The sequence below is a fragment of the Pelecanus crispus genome, chromosome Z (assembly GCF_030463565.1).
Source record: "Pelecanus crispus isolate bPelCri1 chromosome Z, bPelCri1.pri, whole genome shotgun sequence".
NCBI lineage: Eukaryota > Metazoa > Chordata > Aves > Pelecaniformes > Pelecanidae > Pelecanus > Pelecanus crispus.
Window position 1 is genome coordinate 14,148,572 of NC_134676.1, and position 24,430 is coordinate 14,173,001.

General features: G+C 41.3%; 1 protein-coding gene across 1 annotated transcript; it reads right to left on the minus strand.

The window, feature by feature from the left end:
* Positions 1 to 927: 927 nt before the first annotated feature.
* PRLR (prolactin receptor) lies at positions 928 to 23,096 on the minus strand. Its single transcript, XM_075726278.1, has 12 exons — positions 23,027 to 23,096; positions 18,921 to 19,053; positions 16,660 to 16,829; positions 15,692 to 15,858; positions 14,061 to 14,202; positions 12,450 to 12,582; positions 10,461 to 10,630; positions 5,658 to 5,827; positions 4,523 to 4,667; positions 3,585 to 3,684; positions 2,590 to 2,659; positions 928 to 1,953 (listed from the first exon to the last, which is right to left on the minus strand). The coding sequence occupies exons 1-12, from the start codon at positions 23,094 to 23,096 to the stop codon at positions 928 to 930; spliced, it is 2,496 nt and encodes an 831-aa protein (XP_075582393.1).
* Between the last annotated feature and the right edge of the window lie 1,334 nt (positions 23,097 to 24,430).

The following is a 24,430-nucleotide window of genomic DNA, read 5'->3' on the forward strand; positions in this document are numbered from 1 at the left end:
TAGTAATATATCTGCAATATATTAGAAATATAGTTGAAAAATTACTTCATATTCTTAATTAGTATAAAGTTTAATTTTATGCTTTGTATAGAAATGGAAGCTTTACTTGTTACTGCTGTCTCAGCAGAAGGAAACAGAAAAATTCCTAAGTAGCTAAACAGCACTGGGAAATTAAAAAATATTTTATTTTGCTTTTTTTTGGTAATAGAAAAATAGCCTTTAAAAATGCATTGTTAAACATATGGGTTTGTACTAAAGTAGAATTGTATATTATATACACTAAGGCAGTATGTCAAATATTGTCCTGCTATTTTTTTTGTGTTTGGTTTGATTGGACTAGGATATGAATGGGATGCAACGTTTTCTGTCACATTGAAACAAAGCAAAAATATATTTAGAAGAATTTGTTATTTTACTGTAATTTGTTGAACATCTATATGATTTCTCATACATGAGAGCTCCTTTTTTCTTAAGGATTAAGAAAAAATATAAAGAAAACTTAATCTAGTGTCAGAATGCATTCAGAAGAAAATACATGGTAGATCAGAATGCTGTTGTGCAATGACTTATCTGATTTAGGAACTGCTCAGATCACTATAGTCTACTGACTGACCCATAACAATTTTCATCTTTGTTGATCTGCAGTATTCCCTCAGGTTTAATCAACTAATAGCAGATCTGCAGAGCTCAATAATTAGTTTACAATGTATTCTTCACGGCAGGTAATATCCATTTCCTCACTTCCCTGTGTGAGAAACATGTGTTAATGATCCAAGGCTTACTTCCATGATTATTACTTCAACCCAGTTTGTTTTCAGTATAATACACATGGGAGGCTAGGCTAGGAACTAGTTGCTAGGAACTATTTGCTATGTGGTTTTGTTTTACTGTACATAACTACTAAGTATGTACTGTACTAACTACTAGTTATTTAAAGGAGGGCATAAAAGAAGATGGGTCCATGTACTCTGATCCATTGGTCTCTCTTTTGCACTCACTTGGAACTGTCAGACAGTAGCTCATATTTTTCTCAGCTGGACCTTGCTGAAGGTTCTGAGACGTTTCCATTGCAGGTTCTTGAGACACAAATGTGTGCTGGATGCGTGAATCTGGCATTAATACTAGAATATTATGGTCCACAACTGTTGAGACCTTGGTATATTCTTTGCTGGTTCCTGGAACAGTGTATTTTTCGGTCTTTCCAGTATTTTCTTTATGTTTCAGTAGTACTGCTGGCTCATCATCTTGTCTGACTTTGTGAACTTCTACGTAATCCATTAGCTTAGGATTCAAAAAAGGTGACTTGTCATTAGATCTGTTTTGTTTGACCTGCACTGTGGTTTGGTCAGTTTTGGAATGCAAATTCTCCATCTCTCTCTGCTTTTCCATGTCGTCGTGGACAGTTTCAGTGATAGGATATTGTGACTGATGCTTTTCTTCATTTCCCACCAAAACTGGTGCAATGTTTGCATTTGTGGTACTCGGTGTTACCCTAGGTGCATCTGCAGTACTGTGGTAGGCAAACACAGGAGACTGATTGTTAGGTAACTGAGCTGCAGGCCATGTGGACGGTTTTGTACTCTCATTGTTACAAAGGAGTATTTTCTGTTCTGAGGCTATACACTGTGCTTCCCAGCTCCTTTTTCCTCCTTTATTTTCTTGAACATCTCTTACGCCTTGTGTTTGAAGTGTTGATGGAAGGGTGCGGGACTCCCTGCACTTCTCAGAAAGCAGAGAAGGGCTATCACAGCTCCCTCGGCCTGAGTCACTGTCTGTTTCCTTGGGTATCATTTTTGCATTTTTACTGGGATGACCACTGTCATGGCTTGGCATGAGTTGCTGATCCTCACTGTCCTCTACCTCCAGATATTCTATCAGCAGTTCTTCACAGTCTGATGTTGGAGGGAAACCATGGCAACCAAGAGCACTCAGTAATTCTTCAGATTTTCCTGTCTAAGGACATAATAAATAAGATACATTTTTTTCACTGTTAACCTTAGGGTTTATCTGACTAGAACAATTGTGAACAATCTACATATTTAATATACAAATACCTTAATAGTTACATCACTGGACCTAAACTAGATTTCTACTGGTGCAGAAAATAGTGCAAGAACTGAAGAAAATTTCTTGAGTTCCCTCAGTGGGGAGACACAATCCCAGAATTCATGTTTATAAAATGGGAGGACTACAGATCTTTTGGCAGGTACAGGTCTCTTGGGTTTAACGAGAATGATAGAGCAGCCACATCCTGTCTTCTCAGCATGGCAAGAGATTGTGGAGAGCAACTTCCATAAGTACTACTAGGAACATCACACAGCCATTGGCTCTTGCGGTGTCCCAGGGAACAGCTGTGGACACAAACCCTGTTCTCAGATGCCCTCCTACACCCTCCTACTACTAGTGCAAGGCAAGACTCTGCCTCACACATACCCTCCGCATGATCAACCTGAAAGTGTTGCTTATTTTTAACACTGACTAAATTAATTGAAGCTGTTTAATACTTTATTATTGTAATTGTGTCTGCTAGTACATAATTTGAAAAAGTAAGTAATGGTGAATTCTTTTGTTGTTACCAGTGGTACTCACCTCTAACAGATGTGTATCTATGCCTTTTATCTTTGGCCCCGGAACTGGTGGTAGGATAAAAGCTATCATTCTAAAAAGAACAGAACAAACACAAAAAGTGTAAGTATGGACCTTATCTATTTGTTATCCCATTTCCTCAGAATGTGACTGATATTTTAAACACTTCTCCCATATCTGATACCTCCCTGTCGGACCTCTGTTTCCTGTCTACCTCTCAAGCCAGGTAATTTACAAATGCAGTTACAGTTCCTAAGTTACCCTTAGACGTTTTTATAAGAAAGAGAACAGCAAAAAAGTTATTCAAGTGGAAAAGTAACACTGCTAATGTCCTTTTATTGTCCTGTGTGGGGCACAGTTCAGGAGGACTAGTGGGCCTGTATGTACATACTTGACTGTCAGCTGACTACTACTAAACAGGATTTATGATGAATGACTTCTGATGGCTGTTCCATCAACAGTTTGCATCTCTTTTTTCTACTCAGCCACTATTTTTTGCAAGACTTGTACAAAAGTGATAATCTTTGCGACACCTTTCCTTTCAGATTTCCTTGAAGTTAGCCAGCGTTCTAATAAATTATTTGGGGAATTGACAGACAGGTGGGCAGAAAGACAACCTTGTAATATAAGCTTGTTTCCTTTAGGAAATTAGGGCAAAACCAAAAGGCGTGTCTTCTACAGGAGCAGTGATACTCCAAATGATGTATGCTGAATACTTACACAGCTAACCAAGATAGTCAGATCTAATAGGGACATGTCTTTGCCAATTGAGAATTTAGAATCATAGAATCATAGAATCGTTTAGGTTGGAAAAGACCTTTAAGAATTTAGCTTGGTTTCCCTAAAGAACAGGAATACCTCTTTATCAGTTGCAAATTTAAAGTCAAATATCTGTAACTTACGGTTTATAAGAAAACACAAAACGTATAGGAAATTGAAGCAAATGTTAGAAGTCAATTTTTGAAAACTTTGCTGCAATTGTGGAATTGGTGACTTACCTGTAACCTTTCAAAACCATTGTCCAGCTCATGATTAAACATATAAGAGATGACAAGACACCAACGACGATCCACACAACCATATCTTTTACTCTAAAGTCTAGGAAACAGAATTATTTAAGGACACACATCTAGCATATGCATAGTCAGCGTGCAAAAAGTCTCAAATTACTTTTATTTTAAGTATCGGTCTAAAGTGCCAAATTTGGTATTGAATCTAGAGACCTTTACTAGCATAGATGGATCTCAACAATCATTGTAATATCTGATAATAAATATACTTTTTATTAATGGCATGGTGCAGGACATAAACCATCTTCGAAAAATTATACAAAAATGTACGAAGAGGGAAATTTTGTCACAGCCAGTTGTAGCAATTGGGTTCAAATCCAATTATGCCAATACTATAGTCATTTCATTATCAAATACATATTGTACAGTTAATTAAATGGTGGGTTAAATGATCTAGGACTAGACATTTTTAAGGATTTCTATTCTAACATGACACTTTTTACACTGAGGTGTTTATTCCAAATTCATTCCAGATAAAGAGTAATGAAGAGCTGTTACTGTCTGAAGGCAGTCACTCTTTGTTGTCTGTGTAGCAGTTTTAATGCAGTTGCCGGTATTCTTTTAACTAAATCTACCATTATGAGAACAAATGAGGCAACAAACAGAAAGGACATGGTTTAAATATGTAATTAAGTAAATACTTAAAGAAATAGATTCACCTTCTTAACTCCAAAAAGTAATGAAGGGGAAAGTGAACTGGGTATGGTGCAGGGATGCTGAGAATTCAGTTACCTCAGCAATGATGTTCTTACCTGTCCTAGGGAAACTATGGGATGTCAGTCTGCACGGGTGCCACAAACAGCTAACAAAAGTATTACATGAACTTCCATGTAATAACAATTACTGAAAGATGCCTGGCCACCTACCAGTAGGGATCTGAATATACTTTTCTGAGCTCCACTCACTCCATGATCCATGGTGGTCTGGTTTGCAGTGAATCTGTACAATGTACTTCTTTCCGGGATTTAAGCTAAACATTTTATATTGTGTTTGCTGTCCAACAAAAATAGTCTGGAAATTAAATAAAAATCATAAAATGCATATAAAATTGAGACATTTTTCTATGAAAATCACAGCTAGGTTTAAGTCTTGATAACCAAGTTGGGAATATAGAATGAATCTCGATAACTTCCTAATAATTGTTATGCAGGCATGGCATAACAGTACATTTATTTTATTTCTATAGTTCATATTTCTAACATAATTCAGTGTGAGTAAGATCTTGCTCTGGTATACTGTGCAAATTAAACTACTACAAAAACTTATCATGAGCATATGGCAAATAGAGAGGAACTGTGGTAATGGCGGGAACTGCAATGGTGAGAGGAGAAGGAGGCAAGAAACAGAGATGGGTGAGGAAAATGCAGAGAGAAAATCCAGGAATGTGGAGTTGGTGGAACTGCACAGGGTAGTAAAAAGTGGATCTTGCAATGGCCAGGGGGCTGGGAAGTGCAGTGGCAGTGAGAAGGAAGGAGGAGAGAGAGAGATGTCTGGGAAGTATTGCAGCAGACAAGGAGATGCAGCCAAATACCAGTAGCTGGAGTCTTTAATTTGCCACCCAACTGTTTGAGTTACAGATCCTGGCTAAAGACAGTTATTATTATGTGGCCATGACAACTATTGCCTAATGGCTATTTGTACAAATTTAAATGATTTTACATAATGTCACTGAGCTTTCTGTTACCTAAGAAGTGCTTGTGGTTAAGAACAAATTACCACAAAAGAAACCTGACTAAATGAGAACGAACAATTTAAACAGTAATGCCAATATGATTAATATATAATGGCCACAAATAAAATTCAGTACTTTATCACCTGCTGTCACACAACAGCATCTGAGATACCAGTATTCTCAGTAGGAAATCGCAGATCACATAAGCACTTTTGAAAAATGATGAACTATTCAGTGCGCCTGCTTCACTACAATCAGGCATGGGACCTGGGTGACAACATCTAATTGATCAGAAAACATCATCTAGCAAAAATTTGCAACATCCTTACCTCCCATTCCTCTCCTTCTTCAGGCTTTAGTCGCAACTCATATTCAAGGGTAAGCCATCCAGATCTGACATCAGCCAGTGGGGGTGGAGACCATGTCAAGACCAGATATGGTTTTCTGTTTATTGGCTTTTTTAATTCCAGAGTTACATTCACAGGAGGATCTGGCTGTACTGTTAAAATAAAAGAACTAACAATAAGAGTCTAAATGATTTTTCCTTGCATCTCAGGAAGAAATATAAAATGGTGTGAATGGTCAGTTGCTACCTCCATTGTGCCTAGTAATTTGGAACTGGTGCTGGAACACAGGGATCAAGAGTTTCCTGATAAGGTAAGCATGGATTTATGAATCTGAAGCAAAAAATGAAGACAGTAAATATGTTCAGTTCATGTTGAGATTTGCCTTAATCATTTATCACCAGAAATAATTTTTTGTTACATTACCATTTGTTGTTGCTTTTCCCCACAGCTGTGTTTCAAAGTTAACATCTTTAATGCTGTGTTATGAAAGTTGTGTTTTACCATAATCTTATCAAAGTTGGCATATATATTTAGGAATGCTGAAAACACAGATATAGCTGATGAAACTTGCCCCCCCATCTTTTACATACAGAAAACAACAGCATAATCCCTACGTGCATACGTAAGGATTTTTGAAAATGAAACAAACCAGTAATATTAAAGCCCTGTCTATATCTCAAAAATAAACTGAAATGGAATGCAGGTTGCTGCTAGTCAGGCTTGCAGCTTCCTCAGTTCAGAGGTAGAGCTTCTGCATATTGTGCATGCATTTTACCACTGTCTGATGCACAGCTTCATCAAGTAAGTAGTCAGGGCATGGAGGTAAAGCCTTTTCTCCAGCAGCTCTTTTCCAGTTGCCAGACTCCTGGCAGCCAGATCCTTGATAACAAAACGGTTATTGGTGATAAAGTTCTGTTCCCTTAGAAAAAAACCTAAATAGTTGTCCACAGTCACTCTGTGGAAAAAGTCTCAGAAGAGAGATTATCAGTACACTGCTATAAAAAGCACTAATTCAGCTCCTCTTGGGTCTGGAAACTACTTTTAGGTAATCAAATTTAAGTATTACTAGTTAAAAGATCAATTTGATTTCAGTTGTTGGTACAGTGGAAAAGAATTTTAATCAGACGATGTTTCTTAGGGCTTGACTGAAAGAAATATGGAAAACCAATAAATGGTTATCTGAATGCAGTTTTAAAGCTTTTAGCATTTTTAGGCTTCCTTTGAAAATAAACCAGTAAAGGCTTATTAGTCCTAAGAGCTGAGATACTGGTCCGTACAGGCAGGGAGTAGGGCATATCCTCTTTGATTTGCTGGAACTCCTGGGACAGTTTCTCCACAGCCAAGACACAGGCTTGTAGGGAGGAAGAGAGGCTTGCTTTGTATTGCTGGAGTTGGCCAGCCAATTCATCCACTGTTTGTCCCTCACCATCTTTCCAGGTCATTACTGCCAATGAGTTGGCATATGACAATGGTAGGCTCTGTACAAACTTCTGCCACATGGGTCGCGTGCACTTGACTTCATCTGGATCTTTGGATAACTGCTCATTTTCCAGGTCATCATAAATCACCTCCAGCACAGCTAATTCCCTCAGGTACTGGATACCTCTCTCCATGGTGGTCCACTTGCCTGGGTGACATATAACATCTTCCTTGAAGGGATACCTTTCCTTTACACCTGACAGGAGTCACCTCCAGAGGCGGAGGGCTTATGCTTCTTTTCCAATCATTTTGTCAACGCCCCCTTCCCTAGAAAAGGATCCCAGCTGCTGGGCTTCCCTACCTTCTAATTCCAGGCTACTGGCCCCGTTATCCCAGCATCGGAGCACCCAGGTGACAATGTGCTTGCCTGGACAACAGCTGAAGTCTTTTTGTGTATCTTACATTTCACTCAGGGATAGGGATCAGGTGGTTACTGCCTTACTTATGAGTGCTGCCTCTTCCTCCTCCTCTTCTTGTGATGGTCTTTCTCTGGAGAAGCCTGCCTTGTCCACTCCTTCCTCCTTCCCCTTCTTAGTAGGAGTTTCTTCCCTTATTAAATGACCTGACTTTCACATCCAATATTATCCTTGTGTATAGGGGTGACTGATACCAGCACGGGTTGGTTCTCTGGTTCAGCTGCAGTGCCTGTCACGGGGGTTGTTGGTGTAGCCACGGTGCCTGTCATTTTGTTGTCAGATCCAGAGACCTTCTCTTCGCCTTGAGGGTACTGAATAGTGTTGAACAGGGCTCGGTAGGCATGGGCCAGGCCCCAGCATGTTGCAGTGATTTGTGTCTCTCTGGAATTGCCAGGGTGACAGCATACTTCTTCCAAATATTTTACTAGTTTTTCAGGATTCTGCACTTGTTCAAGGGTGAAGTTCCAAAACACTGGAGGTGCCCATTGCCCTAAGTGCTTGCCCATACTATCCCACATACCCTGCTGCTCATAACTATCCTGCCTCAGGGCAGATCTCTGGGTGGTATTCTTAAGCAATTGTTTAACCTTAGATAAGACCTGAAACACATTCAGGAGACATAGCAATAGGAACATGCTTGTTTGAACATCCTAAGGATATTCAGAGTTCTCAAGAGCTGTTGTAACTAGCCTGGAGAAGAAGGGGAAGGTGAAGGAGCAGGGGAAAGTGTCCCCCCTTGTCTCCCCCATAAATTGGCTCTCTGAGGAGAAAAGGTAAAGACTGTAATTATTAATGGTTTCCGAGAGATGGTTCCCAAAGTACAGAGATGATGGCAGTGCTGAGTACAAATATTTGTCATACCATAAGCCAGTGTTACACAGTACAGCAAAATCATAACATTAATCCAGCCCCAGAGGTGATAAACAGCACAACAGGGAACAGATACTGCAAATAAGGTGTTATTTAACACAACTCTGAGAACAACCACAACTCTTGAGAGCAAATAAAGCAACATTGTGACCAGTGGCTATTAACCTAATATAATGAATGTGTATAACAAATTTGTTTTAATATGCTCTGGTCAGATCTGTCATTATCTCAACCCTTCAAGTCCCACATTGGGTGCCAAAAAGGACTGTTATGGTTTAACCTGGCAGGCAGCTAAACACCACACAGCTGTTTGCTCACTCCCGTGCAGTGGGATGGGGGAGAGAATCAGGAAAAAAGGTAGAACTTGTGGGTTGAGGTAAAGACAATTTAATGGGACAGAAAAAGAAGGGAAAATAATAATAATGATAAAAGAATGTAGAAAACAAGTGAGCACAATGCAACTGCTCACCAACTGCTGACCGATGCCCAGCCAGTTCCGCAGCAGTGGTCCTGCCCACCTGGCCAACCTCCCCAGTATTTTTGTTCAGCATGATGTTATATGGTTGTGGTGGTACATCCCCCCCCGCTCTGTTTTTCTGTTCTGTTTTTCCCCTTCACTTCGTCCGCTTTACAATCTCAGGAATTCCAGGCCGCAGCTTTTGTGTAGCGAGTTGGTCAGTTAAGTGCCCCTTAATTGTACCAGAAACTCCTACATGGCCGGAGCAGAGCGCGGCTCTGTTCTTATCGAGATTCATACTATGGCTAACGAGGGGAGCGAGAACAAGCAGCTACCCCTGACAGCCTTGAAACAGGGTGGTATCATTGCTGCTGGAATTCCAACAACAAGCCAGCCCGAATTGTGGCTCGGATGGACATTTACTGGTGATTAAAGTCAATCATCTCACAATCCTATAAACGGCAGTCCTAAGTGAGGCCCTTTGAGCTCTCCTGGACCGCCGCGGGCTGCACCAGCGTCTCCCTCTGATCGAAACGTCTCTCAGAGTCAGCGAACACTAGCAGATTCTGAAAGTCTGCTGCCACCAGAACTCCATTGTCGGAGATTGACAACGGAGCCTGTTGTGATATTCTTCAGGAGTGATATTCTTCACTCCTCGAGGCTCTACTCTTGCCCGTTGAGAAATGCCAATGCATTAGACGTGAGTATTTCACTAAACTTGAGGGGAATTTTTAACAGGTATACTATTTTCATATATGCATTCATATTTGTGAGTGTGCATGCATGAATCAATTTAAGTAGTCTGTAGATGTATGATTTAATTTTAAAGGGAGTTTCATACTGCTGTATTATTCTTATAGCATTACTCTCATAAACCGTTGACCAAGTCTGAGACTAAGAGTGGGCCCAGCCGCACCTCAGCTCCTCTCTGAGGAGGAGTTTAGAAAGCAAGGGGGTCCATTCTGAACCTCATGACTCAATGGGAGGGTCCCCCTTATTCCATATATACGCAATCCCTTTATGAATCATTCTAACTCAGTCTGATTTAATTTTCTCTTATGCGCTTCCATGTAGTAATAGAGTGAACCTTGCCATCTTCGAATCTGTAACTAAGTCACTGTTTTGATCAATTTTGTCTAATCACTTTATTAATCATTGATGATTGAGTGCTATTAAGAATATTATTATCAAATTCTGCGATTTGCAACAAGTAAATTCTAACTGTTACTATATCAAACTGTAAAGTCACTCATTCATAGTGAATTGTCATAATCAGCAGGATTCACAAACCTGCATTCGTGACAATGGTATGGGATATCCCTTTGGCCAGTTTGGGTCAGCTGTCCTGGCTGTGTCCCCTCCCAGCTTCTTGTGCACCCCCAGCCTCCTCATTGGCAGGGTGGTAGGAGAAGCTGAAAAGTCCTTGACTTAGTGTAAGCACTATGTAGCAACAACTAAAATATCAGTGTGTTATCAACATTATTCTCATCCTAAATCCAAAACACAGCACTATACCAGCTACTAGGAAGAAAAGTAACTCTATCGCAGCTGATAATCTCTTACCTATGTAAGTCACATCCACATAATGAGGATCAGAGATGTTACTTCCCATTTCATTAGTGGCCCTCACAGTAATATTGTATATGGTCCAAAAAGAGGTGTGCTTTTTATCGAAGTAGCATGAATTGGGGCCCGCAGTTCTGTAGTCTGGACATTCATAAACCTGTTCTTCTCTGAAATGAAAGAATCACAGTGATTAGGTTACACAGACTGAAACACCTGACTTTGATTACTAGTAGTTCTGCATTATTTAGGGCTGGATCAGATTTTTCATGCCTAGCAATGTGAAGAAAATCAGGAAACTGCTTTCAGGCTAAAGGGTCATTACACAATTCCAGAGACTGTAGTAAGCATTTTGCCCCTAAAATAAAGACTAGAAAGTCTGAAGAATTGTGCTGGTTTTGGCTGCGATAGAGTTAATTTTCTTCACAATAGTTAGTATGGGACTATGGTTTGGATTTGTTCTGGAAACAGTGTTGATAATACAGGGTTACTGCTGAGCAGTGCTCACACAGAGTCAAGGCCTTTTCTGCTCCTCACGCCACCCCACCAGTGAGCAGGCTGGGGGTGCACAAGAAGCTAGGAGGGGACACGGCTGGGACAGCTGGCCCCAACTGACCAAAGGGACATTCCACGCCATATGATGTCATGATCAGCATATAAAGCTGGGGGAAGAAGGAGGAAGGGGGGACATTCAGAGTGATGATGTTTATCTTCCCAAGTAACTGTTACGTGTGATGGAGCCCTGCTTCCCTGGAGATGGCTGAACACCTGCCTGCCAGTTGGAAGGAGTGAATGAATTCTTTGGTTTGCTTTGCTTGCATGCACAGCTTTTGCTTTACTTATTAAACTGTCTTTATCTCAACCCACGAGTTTTCTCCCTTCTACTCTTCTGATTCTCTCCCCCATCTCACTGCGAGGGAGCAAGTGAACGGCTGTGTGGGGCTTAGTTGCTGGCTGGGGTTAAACCACAACAAGAATTTAGGCTGTTGTAGATGCAGCAGTGGGCTAGAAGAGTGCAGCTCTTACTTTTCTGAATGCCATTGTCCACTGCATAGCTGTTAGAGGTTCCAGAGAGCCAGCAGAAGTGATTGCTGAAGTCTTCTATCTATTAAAAACTGAGTATTTCCAATGTTCATTTCACAGTTATATGAGTTGTGCATATTACATTAATATGCTTTCAGAATCTATTTTGGCCTTTCACCACATGTTCCTCAAAAAAATCTACTTCATACCTGTCCTCTAAATCCACTCCCAAGCTTCCCAAAGGGAGCAGGGATAGGAGAGAAAGTTGAGTATGTAGTACTTTTTTCCACACTCCTCTGAGATGCACAATAACAAAAGAGAAAGTTGTAGATATGGATGTCGCACCCTGACTTGGCTCGCTGGACCAGTATCTGTCTTCTTCCACAAAGACCTGGCTCTCAGCTGACAAGTACAGAGTTTAGCATCCAGTTAGGTCAGTGCAAGGCTGAGCAGTGCTGGGTGAACCAAAAATATTTCACAAGACCCAAACAAAATATTGACTACTCCTTTTACATGAATGTTTAGCACTTGATCTAAGTTCCAGGACCAAGATTACTGCAGAAGCCAGGAGACATTCATAGCCTGCTTGTGCAAAATAAGCATTATCAGGAGATGAAAATTTTACTCTCCGGTCATTTTGGACAGCTTTATTTCTGGGGCTGCGTAGCCAAAGAGCTACAGGACTGTGCATTTGTATTGCATACTATTATGCAGTTGCTGTGCCATGGCAACTTTCAAGGCAGTCTGTCTTTAAAGGCAGAAGAATTCACAGAAATTTGAAAAACCTGACATTATAAAGAGATCCTATTTCAACCTTAGACATGTTACTGCCAGTGCTATTCAAGAATCTGTCACTTGGACAAAGCTGTGCTATGGAAAATTACGTCTCCTAAATGCAAAACCAATCAGGATTGATTTTACAGGTCCTTCCAGTAAAACACTGAATAATTATACGCAGCTTATTACCCTTCTTTGCTGTAAAGCAAAGTGTAGTTAGTAGGATGTCCTCCATCTGAACCAGGTTTCCACCAGCAAGTAAATGTTTCCTTTTCTGGAGAACGGCATTTTATTATTGTAGGCTTCTCAGGAGGTGACTCTCCTGTAAGAGATAAAGAAATGAACTAATTAGTAAGTTTAATGCATTAGGTCAACCCTGAATTCATAAAACAATATAAAGCAGAGCACAGGAAAAAACTTTTTCTTCTACAAGGAAAGAGAAAGTTTTGCTTCGTATTAGCATAGGAAAGGAAGGACAGTTCTGTGGTTAGGGCAGCAGCCCGCTACTTTGACCTGGATTCAAAATCCTTTCCCACTGCAGCTATGCTGAGGAACTGTTTTAGTTCCCTGGCTGTGGCTCTTCTCTGCCCCCAAATGTGATAAGGGGTGCTCAAATACTGTCATAGCAGGTTCTATATAATGATTTAGAATACACTCTGCTATCCAATCTATTTTCTACATAAACCATTTTTTCTTCAAAAAATGTGTTTTAAGATGCTTCTGATTGTTTAAAAAATATGCTGTCATTTGTTTTGGCTTTTACAGGAAAAAAAATGAAGAATGTGTTTGCCCATTTGTTTATGTCCTTGCCAGTAATTCTCTTCTGAAGTACCTATGCTGAGCTGACCCCAAAGATACAAAGAAGCAGCTCTCATATTTCCTTGCAAAGTGACGTTATGCTCAGTACTCGGGCTAGTTGCCTGATAGCTGCCAAGCAATTTCTTATTATTTGGTTTCCTGATGATATCTTTATAGACTCAAGCAAAGCACTTAAGAGTAGGGCAGAGGAAAATGCTTAAATTTTGAATAGGATGATGCTAGTCAAAACCCTGATGTGATTGAAACTTTTGCAGTTATGTATTTGGTCCTATTACATCAATAATATATATTTTCTGCTATTTAGAGTAGGGACATTGGTTTTCCAAATTTCTAATTGCCTAAGGCAGATCTGAAAGTGGGACATTTAAAAAATATTTTTCTATTAACAGTACTTCAGCAATCTCCATGTCACATAATGAATATTACACTTAGTCACAGAAGAAGAAGATTTGAGACAACCTGGCTAAAGTGTCTGACAACAAGTTATGATGTCATGCGTATTTAATGTGTCCACTCAAACCCAGCAGAACACAGATAATTATTTCCGTGTAATAGCAGCTGCAAGTGTTATGCTCTATTGGACACGGCAGTGCTTTCAGTCCAGTTACTAATGAACAAATGAATGATTCTTACACAAGTACCGTTACCTGGTATCTATAGCTACAGATGAAATCAACATGATTTTTAAATAGAGGGGCAGGAACAATAAATTATTTAGGCACACCTGGATCACAAGTGGCTTCCTAGCAAATCCCAGCCTGTTTGTTGTAGCCAGTTTCAGCAGAGGATGCTGAGTGGATCAACAAAACTGAATGTGCAATTACACACGAAGTATAGTAAGACACACTAAGCTGTTCCTCCAGCACTATGAAGTATCTGTGTGGGGAACTGGGTTTTCAGGGCTGCCATTTAGGCACCCTTCACAATGCTGAACCAGCTAGAATTTAAAAACAATTAACAGAAGAGCAATCATCCACTCACCACTGGGGATCCGAATGCGTCTTTCGGAGCTCCACTCACTCCATTCTCCAAAGTCTAAGATGCAACGGACCTGAACAACATACTTCACCCCAGCTTGTAACCTAATCACTTTGTGCTGTGTCTGCACTCCAACAGATATTGTCTGGAAAAGAAAATGGACTGGGAAAATAATAAAGAATTGGGCCATTTTAACAAATAAACCAGAAAGGAGTAGGCTTGTGTCACTGACTTCCGGAAGTCAGTACTCCATGAGATCCACAATGCAAGGAACACTATAGGTAGTCCAACTCACAGATAAAGCCTCTGTGTAATGCTTCTTAGGGGCTAGTTTTAGTGCTTTTTATTAAGTGCCTTCCTCAGGCCCTGTGAATGTCTCTTCAGAAGTCTTTCAAGACACATAGCTTTCTCCATCATTAAGGCATCAACAATTTAGGCAGCACTGATGCCATCTGACTATGACTTTAAGAATGGTATTTTATCCAGTATCTCAGCTCTGGGAGTATTACTCTGGGCCCACTCATAGCAAAATGGCAACAGCTGGGAATGTCAGTGGCAATAGTGTGTGTGAATAGGACACCCCAAACTTTCTGAGAGGGGGGTTGCCCCCAACTGATCATGTTGATGATGACGACTCTCAGCCCAATTAAATAGTAATTAGGGAACAACAAAGGGGTCAACTTGAAAAGCAGTATTAAAGAAGCATGGAAATTTGTAATAGTGGGGGGAGATTAGAAACTTCAGCAGTAGCTGAAGTTTATTTTGATGCTATCAGAAGCTGCTCTGCTAGCATGGTGACCTCTGTGTGGGCCAGACAGAGCAGCCTCCCTCTCTGATGCTGTGAGTAGCTGCACTCCAGACAGCGTGGGCTGCAGCAGGCAGGAACCCACACCTGGGTGTACGCATGTGATCGTGTGGGTGCTTTCTCACTGATGTGTGTCTTAGTAAACTGTAAGAAGGGACGTGGGTACACACTAAGTTAGAACAGCCATGTCTCCTACAGAAGTGGGTGTAAACAGGGGAGTCTGCACTCCCAGGAGGGTGGGGTGTGCTTGTAACTGTACATATTGTATATATACATATTATATATATGTATTATATACATGTGTGTATATATGTTGTAACTGTATTCTGTATATAGCATATTTCTGGGACTAGTTATAGAAGTGTGTTTATAAATTTGTAGGTGTCTCTTAACGTTTTTAAGTGCCTAGATTGTGATTTATCTGTTGTATTGCTGATACAGACCTTGACTGCATGGTTAACTGATTGCTTGTTAATTACATCTTAATGAATCAATAAACTGCTTTGATCCTGATTTGGTTTAAACTATATGAACTGAGCAGTCCCTTACTGTGACACTTGGGAACAGGCACATTGGTGAAAATTACAATTAAATATTGTATCAGTGGGCTTAGTAAGTTTTTTTAGTATATGACATTAGGACAATTACAGAAATACCTTGAATTTCACTGTCTCTACAAACCACTACAGTATTTTTCCTTGTTTAATCAGATTTGGTTACATTAATTTTTCTATCCTTACAGAAACTAAAATTTTTATAATACCAGTTAAATTCAGACAAGCAAATTCACTGAAAGAGCATTTATACAAGAAATAAATTTTTCCTTTACCTCCCACTCTTCCTTTTCCTCAGGTTTTAGTCGTAGCTCATAGCGATATACATATGAATTAGAGCTGACATCAGCAACTGGAGGTGGAGACCATTTTGCCCAAAGGTACATTATGCTAGCAGATGTTTTTGCTTCTAGAGAGAGGTTCACAGGAGCATCTGGCTGAACTGTATAAATTAAAAGTTTGCCATTAATGATTTAATTTTCTCTCAGAAAAGGCACCTTCTTTATGGTTTTGCATTTCATCACGTTAATTTCAGATCATTCAGCACTTCTGTAAGGGAATAGTACAATAGCCTTTTTTTACTTTCTCCCTAATAATGTTTAACTGGCTACTAATTTACCACAGTATCAGCAAATCTTAGATTTTACTCTGAATTTGTCAGACTAAGAAAAAACAAACAATAATTTCATTAGGCCACTCTTGCAAAATTAAAATGTCAGCTATTTCATAGCTAAAAAGACTAAGTAAATTTATTATTACAATGTGTAGATTATGTGTATGCAGAAAGCAGAATGGAGTTAGGAATATGAAATACTACAAAAAGCCCACAGAGTGCTTAGGCAGTTATTTTTACCCTCCCAAGACCGCAATGCCAGCAGCCAGAAAGATGTTTACATTTGGAAAATTTAGGTAGCTTAACCTAATTTGAAAGTTTTATAATCTGCAGTGCTAGGAACCTACAAAACTGTCATTGAGTCTAACTGAAATACTGGAGATAACTAGAAACTGGAGCCAATTTTTCAGCCAAAGTTAAAATGACAATAAAATATGTAGTTCCTTAATTTATAAGTAAAATGCAGTTTTCACATAAATTAAAGATGCATATTTTAGATCATCTGTAGATAAACCCTCCTCCACAGCAAGTTTCACATCATGAGGAAAGAAGTCTTTCACCACTACTTGTTCCAGGATTAAAAACCACATACATCTCCAACTATTTTCCATTTCATTCATCCCTTTTTACCTATGGAGGTCACATCCACATACTGAGGATCTGAGCTGTTACTTCCAATCTCATTCGTTGCCATTACAGTGATATTATATATTGTCCAGGGATTAGTGTGGTTTTTGTCAAAGTAGCAGGAATTGGGACCTGATGTTCGGTAGTCTGGACATTCAGAGATTTTTTCTTCACTGAAAAAAAATGATTTAAAAAGTTAAAAGTTTAAGAAGTGAAGCAAAGCAGATGATGTTCTAGTAATGGCCTAGGTTCAGCAAAGAAATCTGAAATGTTTAACTTTAAACCTATATATAATTCCACCTCTGGAAAACATTTTGGTGAGGGTCAAATGTTATTACCATAAATGCTTCATTGCTATTTCTACTGCAGTTGTTCAGGATGAATGCTTTTACTCTCTTTTTTATACATAGGAATATGTCGACAAAAGAACGGAAAGAAACTTCCAGAGACAGCACAAGGCAATTTTTAAACATGTTTAAAAGCAAGTTAAAAGGTAAATTAAACTCATTCATTTTGACTAAAGAAGAAAAGTTTCTAAGTATCTTCTTTACATATTTCCCCTGGAAAGTAACCTGATAGGCCCTACGGCAGAGGAGTGTTTTATTGATTATCATTTTCAGCAAGTTCTGCTTTTTAACGTGATCATCATCAAAACTGTGTCAACAAAAAATATTTGATTAATTCATGATCTCTTACCTATTACCTTTATACGAGTCTTTGGCTTTTTTAGGAGAGGAATTGTTTTGTACTCAATTAAAGCTGAACTGGGTGATGTACTCAGAGCCTATCCCACGTATGAAGAACTGCACAAAGCCAAAGCACCAGCCAAGATTCTTCAAGGATGCACTTTAGTCCCACTGTTATGCTCTATGCACTGCTAATAAGAACGTCTCTTAGTTTCCAGGCAGTTTTGTCCCACTTCACAAAGAAAAGATGGGAGTAAGGGGACCGTACCCAAGAGACAATGAGCTAAGAAAGGCAGCCATGGCCCCGATCAGGTGTGCTTGGCAGTGCCTGGTGCTCAGCAGATTTAATGAAACAGAGAAGTACTCCTATCCATCCCTAAGCAGGACTGTTCTGGGCTGTGATAGGTATGACTTCAAATGTTCATGCAAATGTCTGTTTTGATCAAGACTGAAACACCTGGACTTTCATAAAATAAAAGCTCTCAGATCATTGTTGAGTGTGGTAACTTCATTAAAGGCTGCATCTTTACTGGTCAATTAATACCAAATGATTTGGAGTTTATTAATTGAAGGAGGGAAGTCTGAGGCTTTACCTTATCTATTCTCAACCTCATTGGATTTATTAAAAGAAATTTAATCTCTGAGCCTCCCTGCTTCCTTGGCCCTGTTCTGAGACCTCTTGTTCTCAGGAAGAAAGGGCAGTTGTACAAAGAAGCACAGGTTAAGCAAAGTTGCCAAATGTATACACATTTTATTTGTAAACAGGATGAAGGAGTCACAGACTTTACCAAACCAGTAACTTTTGAGATGCAATACGCACATCTGATTTTACTCCATTCTGGGAACGACAAGGTTGGCTACAAATCCAGAAGGGGAAGCAAAGACTCTTTATAGACTTTCTCCAGGTGGGGGTTTGCACCAGTAACGGAGGAGCTCCTCAGCAGGGTCCTGGGGGCACCACCCACCCTCGCTGCCCCTGCCCAGCCTCCCCAGGGACCCCCCGGCACTGCCTGGGGCCCAGGTCCCCATTTCAGCCCACCGCAGCAGGGCTGGTCTCCAGCTCCGCACAGCCCTGCCCTTCCCAGCCATGGGCGCTGCCGAGCCAGCCCCAGCCCGCAGGCTGACCTCCTGTCCCAGCCCAGCCTCAGCCTGTCCCCGTCCCCAAGGAGGTGCCCGATGCCCAGGGCTGGGTTGCCCCCTGCTCCCTGGCTGGGGCAGTGAGATGGGCCCTGGATGGAGGGGGTGCCTTGATGCTCTTCTCAGAGAAGCATGCCATTCAGCTAAAAGCTGTGTGCATCCTAGTAAGATGGACAAATTACACCTTTCCCAGCACGTCTTTAGCTCAGTGGGATTTTAGGTCCGATGAGTTTCAGTAGGGACAGGCTGAAGCTTTAGGACTGGTAGTATTCATGTTTTCTTCCAACAAGTGACAGCTATTCATCTCATGCAGCCCTTGTTGGCTATGTGAGGTTTAGCGTGGATTCATAGGAACACCTATATAAATTAATGTTATCATCCCTTCATCCTGTCATAATCATCACTTGATCACTTACAGAATACGTATGCACTGCTTGTTACCTGTCCTTGCTGTAGAACAGGGTGTAATTGGTAGGAAGTCCTCCATCTGAGCCAGGCTTCCACCAACAAGAAAACGTTTCCTTTTCTAGAGAACGACATCTTATTATCTTAGGTTTTCCAGGGTATGATTGACCTAGGGAAGTGCAGAAATGCAGCTAGTTATACTAGAGTTGGACAATGTTTGGCTTGGGTTTTTTTTTTTTTTATTGTTGAATGATAAATTCAGCAAGGAATGCTTTTTTGAGGACAATAAAATTATTTCAAACTATGGACTGAATTTGGCAAATAGATCTGCCTGGGAAAAGGGTCAAAACTGTAAGAAAAGTAAATATACTTTATCTCCAACTTCTAAAATAGCTACTAAAATTATTTTACTTCTCTTTTTCAAATTAAAATTTCATTTTTACCTAAGCTTAAATGTGTACAGTTATCTCCAAATTAAATTGAAAAGCTTGGAAGTAAATGTATGACCTTTTGTTTTTTCGTAAAATATCCAAAATTTTTATCTTCAGGTCATCTTAAAATTAAATTTCACCCTCAACTTTGCAACAGAACCAAAATTCCACTATTTGCACATATTTGGGGTAAATTATAGGTAAGACAACTAATAAAAAGAAGGAATCAATGGGCTGGATGGAGTATTTTCATAGAATCATAGAATTCTTTGGGTTGGAAGGGACCTTTAGAGGCCATCTAGCCCGACCCCCCTGCAGTGAGCAGGGACAGCTTTAACCAGACCAGGGTGCTCAGAGCCCCGTCCAACCTGACCTGGAATGTTGCCAGGGATGGGGCCTCTACCACCTCTCTGGGCAACCTGTTCCAGTGCTTCACCACCCTCATTGTAAAAAATTTCTTTCTAATGTCTAGTCTAAATCTATTCTTCTTTACTTTAAATCCGTTATTCCTTGTCCTGTCACAACAGGCCTTATTAAAAAGATTCTCCCCATCTTTCCTGTAGGCCCCCTTTAAGCACTGGAAGGCCGCAATAAGGTCTCCTCGCAGCCTTCTCTTCTCCAGGCTGAACAACCCCAACTCTCTCAGCCTGGCCTCGTAGGAGAGGAGCTCCAGCCCTCGGATCATTTTGGTGGCCCTCCTCTGGACCCGCTCCAACAGGTCCATGTCCTTGTGCTGAGGGCCCCAGAGCTGGACGCAGGGCTCCAGGTGAGGTCTTACCAGAGCAGAGGGGCAGAATCCCCTCCCTCGACCTGCTGGCCACGCTTCTTTTGACGTAGCCCAGGATACGGTTGGCTTTCTGGGCTGCAAGCACACATTGCCGGCTCATGTCCAGATTTTCATCCACCAGTACCCCCAAGTCCTTCTCCACAGGGCTGCTCTCAATCTCTTCATCCCCCAACCTGTACTGATACTAGGGCTGCCCCGTCCCAGGTGCAGGACCTTGCACTTGGCCTTGTTGAACCTCATGAGGTTCACACAGGCCCACCTCTCCAGCTTGTCCAGGTCCCTCTGGATGACATCTCACCCTCCTGGTGTGTCAACCGCACCACTCAGCATGGTGTCATCTGCAAACTTGCTGAGGGTGCACTCAATCCCACTGTCTGTGTCATTGATGAAGATGTTAAATAGCACTGGTCCCAGTACGGACCCCTGAGGGACACCACTTGTCACCAGTCTCCATGTGGACATCGAGCCATTGACCACAACCCTCTGGATGTGACCATCCAGCCAATTCCTTATCCACCAAACAGTCCACCCATCAAACCCATATCTCTCCAATTTAGAGAGAAGGATGTTGTGGGGGACTGTGTCGAAGGCTTTACAGAAATCCAAGTAGATGACATCCATTGCTTTTCCCTTGTCCACTGATGCAGTCACTCCTTCATAGAAAGCCACTAGGTTGATCAGGCAGGACTTGCCCTTGGTGAAGCCGGGCTGGCTGTCTCGAATCACCTCCCTGTCCTCCATGTGCTTCAGCATATCTTCTAGGAGGATCTGCTCCATGATCTTCCCAGGCACAGAGGTGAGGCTGACAGGTCGATAGTTCCCAGGGTCCTCCTTTCTTCCCTTTTTAAAAATGGGCACAACATTCCCCTTTTTCCAGTCAGCAGGGACTTCACCTGACTGCCATGACTTTTCAAATGTCATGGAGAGTGGCTTGGCAACTACATCAGCCAATTCCCTCAGGACTCTGGGAGGCATCTCATCAGGTCCCATAGACTTGTGTACATCGAGGTTCTTCAGGTGGTCTCGAATCTGATCTTCCCTTACAGTGGCAGGGGCTTTACCCCCTGGTCCCCATCTTTTGGTCCATCGATTTGGGAGGAGTGAGAAGTTGCCAGTGAAGACCGAGGCAAAGAAGTTGTTGAGTACCTCAGCCTTCTCCTCGTCCACTGATACAAGTTCGCCTTTCTTGTTCATCAAGGGGGGGTACGCTTTCTTTAACCTTCCTTTTCTGGTTGATATACCTGCAGAAGCCCTACTTGTTATTCTTTACGTCCCTTGCCAAATTCAGCTCCATCCTTGCCTTGGCCTTCCTGACCTCCTCCCTACACAACCGGGCCATTTCCCTGTATTCCCCCCAGGACACCTGTCCCTGCTTCCACTGCCTGTGCAGTTCCCTCTTACTCTTTAGTTTGACCAGCAGGTCTCGACTCAGCCATGCTGGTCTCTTCCCTTCCTTGCCTGATTTCTTACACTTGGGGACTGAGAGCTCTTGTGCTCTATGTAAGGTGTCCTTAAAAGATCTGCCAACTCTGTTCCGTTCCCCTGTCCCTGAGGACCATCTCCCAGGGGGTCCTTCTGACTAACTCCTTGAAGAGCTGGAAGTTTGCTTTCCTAAAATTTAGGGTCCTGACTGTACTCCTCGCTTTTCCCATGTCCCTCAGGAGCGTGAACACCACCAATGCCTGATCACTGCAGCCCAAGCTGCCTCCAGTCTTGACATCACCGATGAGCTCACTTGCACTGGTGACCATCAGATCCAGTATCGCATCCCCTTGGGTAGGGGTGTCTATTACCTGGCTGAGGAAGTTGTCGTCTATGCATTCCAGGAATCTCCTGGATTGCCTACAGCTCGCCGTGTTGCTTTTCCAGCAAATGTCGGGGTGGTTGAAGTCCCCCAGCAGGACAAGAGTCTGCAAGCGCGAAGCCTCCCGGAGCTGGAGGAAGAAGGCTTCGTCAGTAGGCTCCCCTTGATCAGGCAGCCTGTAGTAGACACCAACCACCAGGTTCCCTTTGTTGCCTCTGTCTCTGACTCTTACCCATAAGCTTTCAACCTGCTTGTGGCTATTCTTCAGGGACAGCTCTTCACACTGTATTGATTTCTTTACATAGAAGGCAATGCCTCCGCCCCTGCTTCCTCGCCTGTCCCTTCTGAAGAGCCTGTATCCATCAATAGCCACATTCCAGTCATGGGATTCGTCCCACCAGGTTTTGGTTATGGCAATCAGGTCGTAGCTGTCTAGTAGCACAGCAGCTTCCAGCTCCTTTTGTTTGTCTATTTTGTCTATTGGCAACCTGAATGTATTAATTAATTATCTGAATATTCCCTAATAATCCCAATACCTTTAAGAATATTTCCTTTAAGACTACTTCCCCAACATTGGACATGTCTAAGATTCGGCTGGACAGGGTGCTGGGGCATCTTGTCTAGACAGTGCTTTTGCCAAGAAAGGTCGGACCAGATGATCCTTGAGGTCCCTTCCAACCTGGTATTCTATGATTCTATGATACTTGTCATTAACTTCGACCAAGAACATAGACCATAAATTTACATACATTTTGACATGAAAAGCATGGTGGCTTTTCAACCTAAGCTTACCTTTATTTCATTAAAGTTCCATACCATAATCTCTAATAGTGTTACTATTCATATGATGCTAACTCCCAAGAAGGTAACAAGCATGGAGTGAGTGTAGGGATGGAATGAGTGCATTTCATCATCGCCACCACATAATCATTAAATTATTACTATAAAAAGAAAAGAAGACTCAAGCCATTTCCAAAATCTTCATATAAAACTTTAGAAGAAAGTAATTTAAATATGTACAGGCTCCAGTGGTGGTCAGGATAGATGGGGTAAAGCCTCAGACTTTTGTAAAGAAAGTGTTTTAAGGAAAGATAAGTGTTTCAGGAAGTGTTGCACTTACCAGTCAGACCCACTGCAGTCAGAGCAAGTAGCAAAATAATTTGAACTGATGATGTCAATTTCTGCTTCATGATGTCTGCTTGTCCTCAGGAGGAAATATCAGATCAAGGACTCACTGGAAAATAGGCCATTATGCAATAGTCAGTAACAACGCTCAACATGTAATGTGTATCACTTGGCTTGATCAATGTCCTTTTTGAATTGCAGCTAATTGATTCTTGTTATTTCTCAAAAAGGTATGGCAACACCTACAGTTCCACTTCAGAAATAGAAAACCTGAATCACAGAGTAGTAAGTATATCTTCCTGAAGGTCTTTGAAGGGTTAGCAATGCTAGGGTTAGAATGCCATAGCATATTTATTTGGCATCTTGGGATAATGGGTGCTTTTCTTAAAGCTCTAACTTTTAGACTCATTAATTTACCTGAGATACCAGCCTTTTAGTAACAAAAAAATACACTTTTATGTCTGTTGATACAAAGAAGAGCTCAAAATATTTGAACTCTGAAAGTCCTGAAAGAAGGAAAATAGAAAAATTCCAAAACTGATTTAGAGGTTTAGGATTTTTGAGCCAACCCTATGACTTCTGTGTATTTGGGACTGGCAGTGTTGAATTCAGTGTTAATTCTTCACCTGAGCTGAAGAATGCTACTCATTCTGTACGTTCAACTCATTGTTTTTATTGCATTTGATATTGCAGTAAAGGGGAAATGCCAAGATCAGAGAAAAGAAACCAAGGAAAAAGTAGTGTAACTTCACAGTTAATTGATCAGGTGAAAATGCAATTATCCCTTTTTCTTCAACCTGCAAAGGCCAGAGGCAGTGTTGCAGGACTCGGCTGAAATACAGAGGTGCAAGCGGGAACCCAGCTGTGAAGACCCAGTCCCTGCAGCAGGCTGACACCACTAGATGTCCTCCGAATTCAGGTTTCAGCGATCAGGAGTCCCTGTGGCTGCTGAATCTATTTGCTCAGCCTGAAGAAAAGACATAATAGCTTAAAGCAAACCTCCTGCTTCTCCCTCCAGTATGCTTCCTGCTTGGAGATGGTGACTGGAGTGGGCTATTCGATTCCCGGTAGCTAACCTCACTCTTTGAAACTAAAGAAGAACAATTTACTATCTAAATAGGAAACTCCTTACCTCAGCTTTCTGCTCCTACCGAGCACATCTGACAGGTATTTGTATGCTTGAAACCCATTCAGTGTAGCAGAGCGTGGGAACAAGCTGTCTCTTTGCTAAGGAAAAATTCTTTATGGTTTATCAGATGACTCCATTTTCGTTACGCAACTTATTTTCTGTATCAAGAAACTCTAATCTATCAGCATATAAATGTTTTTCAAGCGCAAAGGCAAACGAAGTATCAGTTAATTTAAGCAAGTCTAAAACATGTTTACTGTGGACAATGTG